The sequence below is a fragment of the Microchirus variegatus genome, assembly GCF_963457635.1.
Source record: "Microchirus variegatus genome assembly, chromosome: 4".
In the NCBI taxonomy this organism is placed as follows: Eukaryota; Metazoa; Chordata; class Actinopteri; order Pleuronectiformes; family Soleidae; genus Microchirus; species Microchirus variegatus.
Genome location: NC_139805.1, coordinates 36,072,617 through 36,086,290, shown reverse-complemented (window position 1 = coordinate 36,086,290; position 13,674 = coordinate 36,072,617). Strand labels below are relative to the sequence as shown.

The 13,674-nt window shown below is 42.5% G+C and overlaps 2 protein-coding genes across 2 annotated transcripts in view; one reads left to right on the top strand and one right to left on the bottom strand.

Moving 5' to 3' along the window:
• Positions 1 to 498: 498 nt before the first annotated feature.
• Positions 499 to 8,561, bottom strand: tm2d1 (TM2 domain containing 1; the record flags this gene model as incomplete). Its single annotated transcript, XM_083888325.1, has 6 exons — positions 499 to 654; positions 2,306 to 2,379; positions 5,215 to 5,306; positions 6,273 to 6,381; positions 7,603 to 7,706; positions 8,362 to 8,561. 6 exons carry the CDS (start codon positions 8,559 to 8,561, stop codon positions 544 to 546), a joined length of 690 nt encoding a protein of 229 aa, XP_083744451.1. The 3' UTR covers positions 499 to 543.
• A 3,759-nt stretch (positions 8,562 to 12,320) lies between these two features.
• patj (PATJ crumbs cell polarity complex component) overlaps positions 12,321 to 13,674 on the top strand; it is a gene marked incomplete at its 5' end in the record, with an annotated part of 133,544 nt that continues 132,190 nt past the window's right edge. The window contains 2 exons of the mRNA XM_083888324.1: positions 12,321 to 12,342; positions 12,452 to 12,630. Of these exons, the coding sequence (XP_083744450.1) occupies positions 12,321 to 12,342; positions 12,452 to 12,630 (201 nt within the window). The remainder of the gene's footprint in view (positions 12,343 to 12,451; positions 12,631 to 13,674) is intronic.

The window sequence follows — 13,674 nt, the reverse complement described above, 5'->3', positions numbered from 1 at the left end:
AAATCCGTTGTCGTAGGAAGCGAAGAAAGAGGAAACGACACGCGAAGAAACATCGGACGAAGTAGAAGTAGAGCTGGGCACCATCAATGCCGTCAATGCTAATGCACGTTAACGCATGACATGTTTTCATGACGACCGGCCGGAAAAAGGTGCGCGTGACGTCATGTTTACCGGAGTCCAGGCACCGTTTATCAGTTAGCTCCGTAAGCTCCTTTAGCACCGTTAGCGTTAGCCTACAGTGGAACTGGATCGGTCCTGTTTATCAAACAACGGTCCTGTTTATCAAACAAAAAGAGCAGCGCTACTAATAACCAGCGTACCTGTGTACTGCGTATGTGTGCGTCTGTTTTTAAAGGTTAGCGTTACTTTAGAGACTCGATGGTTGCCATTTGAGGGTAATCTGAGATCAGATTACTGATGAGGCAGCAAACGGGTCCAACGTTTAAAAAAGAAAATCATGAATATTCCATCACAGTGAAGACATTTTCAGACGTTTAGATCGTTCACTGCACCGGGGTTAGCGTGTTGATGTCCAGGTGAGGTTCACAGAGACAGGTGAGGCTTCCTGTACGTCTGATTGGTGATGGAGAGGCGGGTCAGCCGGGCGCCGTAATAATCCACGATGTAGTTCGATCCGTCTGCTGGACCCACAATCTGCAGGAGGAAACACCCAAACTTTAACATCATGTGGGGGATTCTACGGTTAAAATCAGACTTCTCCGTACTAAACGGTTGAATTATTTACATTTCGTGTTGTGAGGTTTTTGCTTTGTTGGTGCAAAAACACAAACTGCTGTCTAAGTTTTTTTTAGTACAAGAAAAATCTGCTCCGTCAAACACAACAGCCCATTTGCACCATCCATCCATCGCTGTTCCCCTCCACCCTTTCCTGTAATGGATGTCCAGCCTCGATTATCTAAAACACTTGAATGAGTAGAAGTGATTTGACCTTTCACCTTCCGTTCCCCCCCCCCCCCCCCCCCCCCCTCACTTAATCCATTTCCCACTCTTTTCCCCCCCACTCCGCCGTCCATTAGGAAGTTCTGGAAGCATCGAAGCATCACTCATTATGTTGGGACTCAGGGAAAAGACGCAGCACAACAACATGGACGATGGATCGGCCAACGCCTGTTTATTCAACTCGACAACCCTTGACCACAACAAACCCCAACAACCCTTGACCACAACAACTACCCCAACATCTCTTGACCACAACAAACCCCGTCAACCCTTGACCACAACAACAACCCCAACATCTCTTGACCACAACAAACCCCGTCAACCCTTGACCACAACAACCCCAGACAACCCTTGACCACAACAAACCCCGTCAACCCTTGACCACAACAACCCCAGACAACCCTTGACCACAACAACCCCCGACAACCCTTGACCACATCAACCCCCGACAACCCTTGACCACAACAACCCACGACAACCCTTGACCACATCAACCCCCGAATACCCTTGACCACAACAACCCCGACAACCCTTGACCACATCAACCCCGACAACCCTTGACCACATCAACCCCGACAACCCTTGACCACAACAAGCCCCGTCAACCCTTGACCACAACAACCCCCGACAACCCTAGACAACAACCCCCGACAACCCTAGACCACAACCCCGACAACCCTAGACCACAACAAACCCTGACCACAACAACCCCCAACAACCCTTGACCACAACATCAACCCCCGTCAACCCTTGACCACAACAACCCCCGACAACCCTTGACCACATCAACCCCCGACAACCCTTGACCACAACAAACCCCGTCAACCCTTGACCACAACAACCCCCGACAACACTTGACCACAACAAACCCCGTCAACCCTTGACCACAACAACCCCCGACAACCCTAGACCACAACAAACCCTAGACCACAACAACCCCCGACAACCCTAGACCACAACAAACCCTGACCACAACAACCCCCAACAACCCAGACCACAACAAACCCGGACCACAACAACCCTAGACCACAACGAACCCGGACCACAACAACCCCGACAACCTTTACCCACAACAAACCCTGACAACAACCCCCCCGACTGCAACAGGAGGAGGACCCATGGGAACCCTGAACTACTATTTTGTCTTTTACCATCTTAGAGAGTGATTACATTTTTATACAATTTGCAGCATTAGATCTGTGAAATTCTTTCATCTAAATGAATCAATTCAAATTTACATATTGTACCCGTGTTTATTTATTATGTGTTATAGCTACAGAGTGAGTGTCACTGAGTGAGGGGAATCTGACCACCTGAAAAGTTATGGAGACTGAAGTGGACTCACCTGCATGGCGATGAGTATGAAGTCGATTAAAGTGCCAATTCCACAGAATCCAACTGTGCAAAACTTCAACAGCCCTGAAAACAGCAGAGGAGGAAATGTCATGGTAAGTTTGTATGAATGAATGAATGAATGAATGACTGAATGAATGAATGAATGACCTCGTTTCATGGTACAGAAAAAATTCTGGTGGCTAAAAAACATTTAAAACCCCCTTCTGATGATTAATTACAGCTATAACCTTAGCCTCTTTATTAGGAACGGACGTTTCTAAACTGCAGTGCATGAGCGCTAATGAAAGTAATGCAGGGTTCACTGTGTGTTGAGTTCAGAGGAGCAGCTTTACCCCCAAAATACACTGGTTTGAGGAATGGTTACGTTGCGTTGTGTCCACTCAGAGGAAGTAGGAAAATAAAACATCCCGTGTTGACACCACATCGTATTTCACTTAAACACATCACAGAAAGAATCCTTGCAGTCTTGCTCCTGTTCCTTCGGTCGGTAGAAACATTGCTCTGTTTGTTGCGTTGACAACATTTACAGTATAAAGTACCACATCTCAGACGTGAGGCGCTAGCAGTGTAAATAAGCGGAGCTGTGCAGATCCGTTCTGCAACCAGTGTATTTTGAGGGTTAAGATGCATTCAAGGCACCTTGCAAATGTCATCACTTCCAAAAACTTACACATGTAGTCCACTAAATAAATGTCTGCTGCTGCTGCTGCTGCTGCTGCTGCTGCTGCTGCTGCCACCTTGTGATAATGGATGACCACAGATTTTAGCAGCTAAAAAAATATTAGAATATTCATCTCTATTGCTACTCTTTGTCTTAGCGACGTGGGGACACTTTAACAAAGGCTAACCTTGTTTGTTTTTGGGCAGTAAAAAGGTTTATTTATAAAGTGCTTTTCTCATTACGACGACCACGAAAAGTGCTTTTACATTAGGGTTTTGCCATTCACCATGTCACACACACACACACACATATTCATATCACACTGCTGTCACAGCTGCAGCGCGACAATATGGGGTTTAGTGTCTTTAAAAAAGGGACGCATCAGCATAAAGACAAGGAGGCGAGCATCCTTTCTTAATGGATAAGCTAAAGTAAAAGTATTTGAATTACTTATTTTTGCACACACACCAATTAGTGATGGTCAATTTGACCTCTATCCTTCCGCTTGGCCGTGGGCTGCCCATTAAAAGCTGTGTTTCAGTCGAACTCTACAGTTTAAAAAAACTACCTTTTAAAAGAAAATAATCTGAAAACTAAGGCTGTAATTATTAATTTAACTACTCCGATCGTTGATTTCATTGTTTCAAGTGTTTTGTTATCATTCCAGCTTCTTAAATTTAAAGTTTCTTTGCTTCATGTGATAAAATAAATCAATTAAAACTGATTAGTTTTGGGAAGAAAAATCAGGAAATTAATGGACAGATTAACAGATTATGAAAGTAAGTACCATTCAGTTAAAATGAAAATAAAAATGCAAAATTCAGAATAAGAAACGAGTGATTTGTTGGAAAATCGCAGACTTCGGTGGTCGATAAATTTCTATTTATTTATTCGTTCTGTGCAGCTTTGAAACACAGATGATGATCTTGTGATTATTTTATTTCATTATTTTTTTTGACTTGGATCGTCTCAACTTGGCTCAGGCCAGGACGACCTGTGCCAAACCAGGCCAGGTGTTTGTCAGTGCAGCTGTGTGTGTGTGTGTGTGTGTGTGTGTGTGTGTGTGTGCAGGCTTTGAGCCTTTGTGCTGCTGCAGGTGTCTCATTAAACGGAGGACGAGAGCAGAGACTCAGGCTGCAGATAATAACTCGGCCTTGTTGTGGAAATGATAACTGTTATTCTTCGGGTTATTAGGGTCCATTGTGTGCAGATCAGTGACGGACAAAGACTCATTAAATTGGGTTTGAATTCAGGTTGGAAAACCAGGAAAATTTAAAGGGCAATGCCGCCATTTTTCACCCCCCGAGTTTCAGAGAATTCAGTTCTGGAAGAAGAAGTTTGGAAGTGTGGAATATGATCTGAGACCGTGTAATTGTCTTTGTGCACATAACAAGGCAGGGCAGCAAATAACCATTATTTTCACAATTAATCGAGTCCTTCTCTGGTCCATAAAATGTCCAAAAAGTAGTGCTGTCAAATGCTAACGCGTTTAACGGCATCAATGTTAACGCAGAACACGTTTCTATGACGACTGACCGGAAAAAGACGCGCGGGTTATACACAGGTACGCTGGTTATTTGTTAGCGCTGCTCTTTTCCTTTAATAAACAGATCGCTCCAGTTCCACTGTAGGCGCGCTAACGGCGCTAAAAGGAGCTAATGCAGCTAACGGAGCTAACTGGTAAACGGTGCCTGGACTCCGGTGTCGCGGCACGTAAACATAACGTAACACGTGTCGTCATAGAAACGTGTCACGCGTTAACCTATTGCACAGCACTACAAAAAAGGTTTAAAAAATGTCAAACCTGGAAATTATGTCTCGTTTTTGTCTACAAACCAAAGTGGTTCAGTTTTAATGATTTATTTGTTATAATAAGCAAAGAAACCAGAAAATATTCACATTTTTAGAAGCTGAAAAATCTCTAAACATGTAATTAATTAATGGAATATGAATCAACTGGATCTAAAAAATCCCAGAATTCCCCTTTAAGACAAAGTAAACCCTTATGTTTGCCTGCAACTGCGTGTTAAAATAAAGTTTACTCCGTAGATCTGATGTTATCCGTTATCTCCTTCATCACTTTTATCGGCATCTACAGCGAGTTGAGCTCAGAGGCGCAGATTCAAGATGCATTCAAGGAACCTCGTAAATTTCTGCAAAACACCCAGGAAGTCAACTAACTAAATTATTGCTGCTGCCACCTGTGTGTGTGTGTGTGTGTGTGTGTGTGTGTGTACCCAGTGCAGGATAGCCCAGGTAGAAGCGATCAGCTCCGAGCCAGCCGAGGAACAGAGACAGAGCCACGGCGACTTTGTAAGAATAACCACTCCTGAGAAAATGAAAAAAAACACAGAAAAATAACTTCATCTCAGTGTGATGATGATGAGGATGAAAACAGCTGTTATCCAGGTTTCCCTGCAGGAGTCATTAAAGCCTCAGCTGTGTGAGCGGTGAGTCTTACTTTTATATTTTATATATTAAGACAAACAAGTTAGAGACACATGACGTCTTCTATATTCACTCTGTGTTAAAGTGACCTCTTTGACCTCTGTTTAACATCTGTCAAATATGTCACAAACACTTCAAACACTTTCAAAGTAAAATAACTCCCCTCTTTGAAACAAGGCTTTTATTGTGAAACATTTACAAGGCCGTACATGCATCCAGACTCTCGTATCTCATATTTAAAACCAGGACATTTAAGCGCTGTTCATTTTGTTCTTTGTCATTTAATCAATAGACTCAACAAAAAAAACAAAGTCATGAAAACATGTTTTTTTAATGTTAATAATGGAGGAAGCTGTAGCTGTGTGTGTGTGTGTGTTCTTGTACTTGCGGCATACCGAGGACCAGTGAGGGTTTTTAACCAACAAAGTGAGGTCATTTTTACAAAGTGAGGACATTTTGACCGGTCCTCACTTTGTTTTCATTCAAATCACTTCCTTAGGTTGTAAACATGCTATACTGTTTTTAACAGAGGTCCTCAATTTGGTACAAAAACCCATTTTCCAGCCCTGGTGTTTCACACACTTTTTGCTCTAGGGCTCCACCTGCAGATATTTTATGGTACTGCACCCAGTAGTTCTTTATAGATGTCATTCATGAAGTAGATATTTTTAATTGTGTTGATTTATAAAGTGGAAATGCTGGTCCTCACTTTGTCGGCACTTTTACCCAGTCCTCAGTATGCAGCAAGTACAAGAGTGTGTGTGTGTGTGTGTGTGTGTGTGTGTGTGTGTGTGTGTGTGTGTGTGTGTGTGTGTGTGTGTGTGTGTGTGTGTGTGTGTACACTCACACGTTCCTACAGGAGATGGTTTTGTTGAAGCCCACCTCTTTACCGCTGAACTTGAACTCTGTCCCGTTAGACAGTCGACAGCTGATGTTTGGAGCTGGAAGGCACTCCACTGAAGACACACACACACACACACACACACACACACACACACACACACACACACAGTTGAACATAAATACATGTTTAACATAAAAATAAGTAGAAACTGAAATAAGACCACAACAATTCCACAACAACTCCAAATAATCCACCCTGTAAATTAGAGCTGCAACTATCGATTATTTTCGTAATCGATTAATCTGTCGATTATTTTCTCAATTAATCGATGAATCGTTTGGTCCATAAAATGTCAGAAAATGTTAAAAAACGTTGATCAGTGTTTGTCAAAGTTGGAAATGATGATGTTCTTGAATGTCTTATATAAACCAAAATTATTCTGTTTTAATGATTTCTTTGTTATGTGGAGCAAAGAAACCAAGAAAATATTCACATTTAAGAAGCTAAAACAATCAGAAATCTTGTTTTCATCATGAAAAAAGCTTCAAACCGATTATCGATTACCAAAATAGTTTCCGATTAATTTAGTAATTGATTAATAATCAATTCATCGATTAATCGTTTCAGCTCTAATCTAAATAGTTGTGTAAATAATTACGAGTGAACTAAAGTTAAAGAAGCTATATGTAACAATGTGGCCAAAAACGGTTACTACACTCAAATTCAAAATACAGAGGTCTTTTAGGTTTGATTTTCTCCGTCATTGTAGCTCTGGCGTAACTGGCAACGACTGACTGCAATGATTGGTCGGCGGCAGTAGGTGGCGCCACATGACGCCAAAACATGATTTCAAAACATAAACAACATCTAATGCGAATATTTTGGCTGTACTGTTGTTGTTGGTGAGTTCAGTTTGTTATATGAACATTATTCTTGAGTCTCTGTGACGTATTAGGAGGATTTTATGGCCAGTTGCTTTAGATTTATTACATAATGCACATTTATTTAAGAAGAACTGATGAAGAGTTTGAAAAATGTGATTGTGAGAACTCAAGGCGTGTGTTTTTCATGCGTCACGGTAACTTTACGGTTACTCAAGCCGAGTTGGGTTCAGGTCAGGCTTGGACAAACTTTACAGGGCACATATGCCAGATTAGGTCGTCTCCAACAGAGACCAGATTGACTCATTTAACTCTAATATGAGATGAATCGAGACGCAGCTTCTGCATAACTTCCTGGTGATTCTCTCCTTTTAGCTACACCGGGGATTGTGATTTCTTTCCGTGTTTCCATTAACCGTTTGTGTTTCTGTGTTCACCGTCACCATACTCACCCCAGGCCGTCGTGTCCCTGCAGTTCGCTGGCTCCTGAGTGGCTTCGTCGATCTTAGGCTCATTACACAGATACATGAGCCGAGGAGTCAAGGAAGTCCACACACTGGTACGAATACCAAAATATTAAACCTTTTATGTTATTATAATTATTTAAACGGTTATATTCTATCCGATGGAGGAGGGAAAATCTGCTAAAAACACAGGCTAAAGATATCGGCCTCAATTATCGGCATTTATCAGTCATTGTTGTCTTTGAACATAATGGTAGGCAATGTATTACAACGCGATCCAATACATATAATACAATAATAACACACTAATCAGAACTATTTACAACAGGATAAGAACTTGAATCTATGATAAAGTTGAATTCATCTTTCATTGAATACGTATACACTTTAAATGTAATACTAGAAGTACTCCAGTAGTGTTTATATTGAGGTACAAACGCATAAATACTTCATTTAGATGAAGAGTATGGGGTTATGTATGTGTTTATTTTAAGGAAAACACGCTTCCTGTGGGTTTAAATATAACTCTCGTACTTCACACAGTAAACGTAATATATCAGACAGTAAATACAACACCGAGTAAACAACTGTGACTGAATTAGCTGCTTTTATTGCGACTATTCACACCGTTTAGCTGCGCGAGCTTCGCTAAGCTAACGTTGGCTAACCATCATCATCACCATAGCCGGGTGACTGCTCGCCCTCTCGCCGGGTGTTGGGGTCGACATAGGCCGGTTAAAAGGATACTGTCCGAGCCCGAGGTGTTCGCAGCCGAGCGCGTCCTCGGTCAGAACCGCCGCTAACTGCGAGAAGACGCCGTAAAACAACAGAATCCACATCCCAGAACGTAAACACCGCAGCCGCGTCCGGGAGTCCGCCATGACGATGACGTAGATGACTGTCACGTGACGTGATGATGCCTTCAGGACGCCAGTCAGGGTGGTCATTTAGAGCTCCGTCGGACACAATCAATCAGACGAACTATTTATGGACTAAATACTGTGTTATATGGCACGATATTGTTTCATTTTTATGTGTTAACTTTGTAATTCATTAGCAAAACTAAATAATAAGTATCATATTTTTGTTATTACTGGCTAAAAAATAGCCAATGTGGCTTCAAAACTAAACGTTTGATTTAAAAATCTGGTCATATACTGTATGAGAACAATTATATGTTAAGTGAATGCCGAATGCACAGAAATCAACGCATTTCTTGTTAGTATATCCTACTAAATGGACCCTTTTCCCATTGGTATAATCATTTAATTTTGCAGTGTGATTTCCTACTAGTAACAGGTTCAAAAAACGAAGACTAAAATACATTTATTTACTGCTTTATTACTAAACTCTGGGTTGAAAGCTTCACCGGAAATGCGTTTATGTTGTTTTGTTGACATTTCCATTGAGATTTCAGGCCAAAAACTTGCTAGAAATGTTAGATTATTGATTAAATTGAGGTTTAAACTACATAAATACTTAAATGAGGTGAAGAGTAGGGGCTATTTGTGATTATTTTCAGGAAAACACGCTTCTGATGGGTTCAATAATGTAAAAATAAATGTATCACTCGACAAAAGTGATGTAATATATCAGATAGTAAATACGGTACTAAATAAACAAACAACTTTGACTGAATTTCCTGCTATTATTGGGAATATTTACACTGTTTAGCTACCGACTGAGCTAAGTTAACGTTAGCTAGCCATCACCGCCATCATAGTTTGTTTTATATAAATAATTTATAACCTACTGACATGGAAATAATACATTAAGTTGTTAAATAGCTGTTTGTTAAATAAACAAACAACAAATTAGCTTTGCGTGACATTTCCCCCACGTCCAGTGGCAGTTGGGTTTTATTCCGATAGCACGTGAAGGCAGCATTAAAGCGACACTGTGGTGCTGAAGCGGATCCAGCTGATGTGAGTTGTTTAAAAAAACACTTCATAACTGACTCTTTTCCCGCTCGGTTCTGTGTTTAAATCCCCGCTCAGTGTCTCCGGCTGGTCCTCCTCAGTCTCTGCGTTCTGCTGAAAATTAAAAAATTAAACCAGACCCGGTTTTTCCTAGACTTTAAAAAGCTCAGGGAAGGAAGAGGCTAAGTTAGCATGCTAAGCGGCTAGCTCCCTCACTGCTGGGCGTCTCTCTCTCTCTCTATGTGTGTGTGAGTGTGAAGTTATCGAGGAGAAGTTTGTTTAAAAAATGTGATTTTTGTGAATTCAGTGGAAGTAAAAACACACAGAGAAGAGTCAGGTGTGTTCACGGAGCCTCAGAGTTATTAAAAAAGAGTTTTTAATTATGTCGCAGCAGGTTTTTTTTCCGCTTCTTCTTCTTCGGTGATTTTTTCGATGCACCTGTTGCGCGAGCGGAACCTGTCCGTGGACTTAAACCGGTTAAAAACCGTATGTTTTTAAACAATAATAACACAGATTAACACTTAACACACACAGGTTGGTGGATTATTTATTTATTGATTGATTAAATCAAATAATGGCCCTCTCATCTCCTCCCTGTTGAAGCTGCTGAGTTTCACTTCCTGTTTTCTCAGGTGAGTTCCCACTGCTCGCACGCGCTCACCTTCAGGCTGTGTGTGTGTGTGTGTGTGTTTGTGTGTGTGTGTGTGTGTGTGTGTGTGTGTGTGTGTGCGTGATGACTGTTGTGTGTGTTTTTCCCACCGTGTGTGAGCTGATAAAGCGACTCTCTCTCTCTCTTTCTGTTGTTATTGTGTAGAACAGATTCTCACCTGAGCTTCACACTCACACACTCACAGGCACCTGAACGCACCACAGACTGAGCTACTGAGCTACAGGTCAGCGACTTTAAATCATACCGGAAAAACAGAGTTGTTTTAGTTTAGTAACTAACCCAGTTTTTAGATAAGTAATTCGTTAATTCAAATCGTAGTTTGGTGTGTGTTTATTTAAGTTGGTGTGTGTGTGGTACTTTATTCAGTGCACTTTTGTTTACCGATAACATTCAGAACTTTGCCTGTTTGGAGATCTTCACTGTTTTAATCTGCACATTTCTGATTTCCTTTCTACTAATCTCTGTTCCTCTCTGCTTTTCACTGCTTTTCTCTGCTCTAAGCTGTGATTTCCTAACATTTAATGGAACCAACGAGTGAAGGTTTATTAACCTTTATTCGTTGTTTATGTCCAGTATTTGAAATGGTTAGTCCTAGGTGAAATTACATTCTGCTTTACTCTTATTTGTTCCTATCTGGTATGTTCTCTTCTTCTTGGGTCTCTCTGTTGTCTTCTCTGTTCCTCTCTGGTCTCCTCTCTGGTCCTCTCTGGTCTTCTCTCGTCTCCTCTCTGGTCTCCTCGGTTCCTCTCTGTTCTTCTCTGTTCCTCACTGTTCTCCTCTCTGGTCTCCTCTCTGTTCCTCTCTGTTCCTCTCTGTTCCTCCCTGGTCTCCTCTGTGGACTTCTCTCGTCTCCTCTGGTCTCCTCTCTGGTCTCCTCTCTGGTCTCCTCTCTGGTCTCCTCTCTGGTCTCCTCTCTGGTCTCCTCTCTGGTCTCCTCGGTTCCTCTCTGTTCTTCTCTGTTCCTCACTGTTCTCCTCTCTGGTCTCCTCTCTGGTCTTCTCTGGTCTTCTCTGGTCTTCTCTGGTCTTCTCTGGTCTCCTCTCTGGTCTCCTCCCTGGTCTCCTCTCTGGTCTTCTCTGGTCTCCTCCCTGGTCTCCTCTCTGGTCTCCTCCCTGGTCTCCTCTCTAGTCTTCTCTGGTCTTCTCTGGTCTTCTCTGGTCTCCTCTCTGGTCTTCTCTGGTCTTCTCTGGTCTTCTCTGGTCTTCTCTGGTCTTCTCTGGTCTCCTCCCTGGTCTCCTCTCTGGTCTTCTCTGGTCTTCTCTGGTCTTCTCTGGTCTTCTCTGGTCTCCTCTCTGGTCTCCTCCCTGGTCTCCTCTCTGGTCTTCTCTGGTCTTCTCTGGTCTCCTCTCTGGTCTCCTCCCTGGTCTCCTCTCTGGTCTTCTCTGGTCTCCTCTCTGGTCTCCTCTCTGGTCTCCTCCCTGGTCTCCTCTCTGGTCTTCTCTGGTCTTCTCTGGTCTCCTCCCTGGTCTTCTCTGTTCCTCTCTGGTCCTCTCTGGTCTCCTCAGTTCCTCTCTGTTCTTCTCTGTTCCTCACTGTTCTACTCTCTGGTCTCCTCTCTGGTCTTCTTTGGTCTCCTCTCTGGTCTCCTCTCTGGTCTCCTCTCTGGTCTCCTCTCTGGTCTCCTCTCTGGTCTCCTCTCTGGTCTCCTCCCTGGTCTCCTCCCTGGTCTTCTCTGTTCCTCTCTGTTCCTCTCTGTTCCTCTCTGTTCCTCTCTGTTCCTCACTGTTTTCCTCTCTGTTCCTCACTGTTTTCCTCACTGTTTTCCTCTCTGGTCTCCTCTCTGGTCTCCTCCCTGGTCTTCTCTGTTCCTCTCTGTTCCTCTCTGTTCCTCACTGTTTTCCTCTCTGTTCCTCACTGTTTTCCTCTCTGGTCTCCTCTCTGGTCCTCTCTGGTCTCCTCAGTTCCTCACTGTTCTCCTCCCTGGTCTTCTCTGTTCCTCTCTGGTTCTCTCTGGTTCTCCCTGGTCTCCTCTCTGGTCTTCTCTCTGGTCCTTTCTCTGGTCCTCACTGGTCGTCACTGTTCCTCTTTTGTCTTCTCTGTTCATCTCTGGTCTCATCTGTTCCTCTCTTAACTTCTCTGTTTCTGTCTTCTCTCCAGACGGAGAGTGGAGGACAACAATGTATGAAAATGTCCCGACAGGTAAGCTCTCTCATGTCAGCCTGTTGTTTACATACACACTGTTGTGAGTGGATTTCACATATTACACCGCCTGTGTGTGTGTGTGTGTGTGTGTGTGTGTTATCTTCAGTGTCCTCAGCAGAGCGTCAGCAGGTTCTGGCGGCTCTGGACCGTCTGCACTCCAAACTGGTCCAGAGGGAGGAGTGGACCCACAGCGACTCCCTGGGGAGCCTGAGGGAGACGCTGCAGAGTCCACTGTTCAGCCACATCCTGACGCTGCAGCATTCCATCAAGCAGCTCCGCAACCAGGTGAGGAGGAGGAGCACCTTAAATCTGCTGCTTTCACGGAGCAGATCAGAACAGAAGCAGCAGAGTTTATAGTGCATGGCCTGACACAGGTCATAAAACAATTCATAAAACCCCCCTCTCTCCCTGTACTGTGAATCAAAGCTACGGCAGCACTTCTCTTAAAAACTCAGAAACACCCTCGTCTGTGAGCAGCCCTTCTTACAAATCCTCATCATCCGGCCCCGGGATGAAGAAAACGCCAATCTACATGAGCGTTAAAGTGTCAGGAGCAGATGAGGGCGGGACGGTGCATGTCGACCACACTTCACACAGCTCAGTTACCACGGCGATGGGGAAAAAACATTCTGGAAATACCAGAAAAACTGGTTTCCTACGCCTGGAAATAGGGTTGCTAAATTCCAGGAAATTTATCAAAATGGGAATTTTACCATGGGAATAAACTGGAAATTTTCAAAACAGAAGGTTAGGAACTTAAATATAGTTGGTAAATAATATATTGTTGCCCAATCTTTGGCGAAAATAATCCGAGGTGACAGTTGAATAGCGTTGTGCTGTTAGTGGATCTGGTTTTTATTTTTTTTTACTCGTTTTATCCGAATATTCCAGTTAGTTCTCATTAATTAATTTTTATTCCCGTGGAAAGTTTCAGCAAATGTACCGGAAATGTCCCTGCCCCTTTGCAACCTTGTATTGAAAATGAATATTTTGGGGAAGTTTTTCAGTAGGAATGGTCTGATCCGATGTCACGATTATCCGATATCGCAATATTTTGATTGGCTATATATGTATAAATATGTGTATATTCGATTTATATATATATATATGTATATGTATATATATGTGTATATATGTCTATATGTATTTATATATATATGTGTATATATATATATATAAACACATATATATATATATACGTATGTACATATACATACGTATTTGTGTATATATATATACGTATGTACATATACATATGTATGTGTGTACATATACATACGTATGTACATATACATATGTATATGTGTGTATATATATACACATATGTAC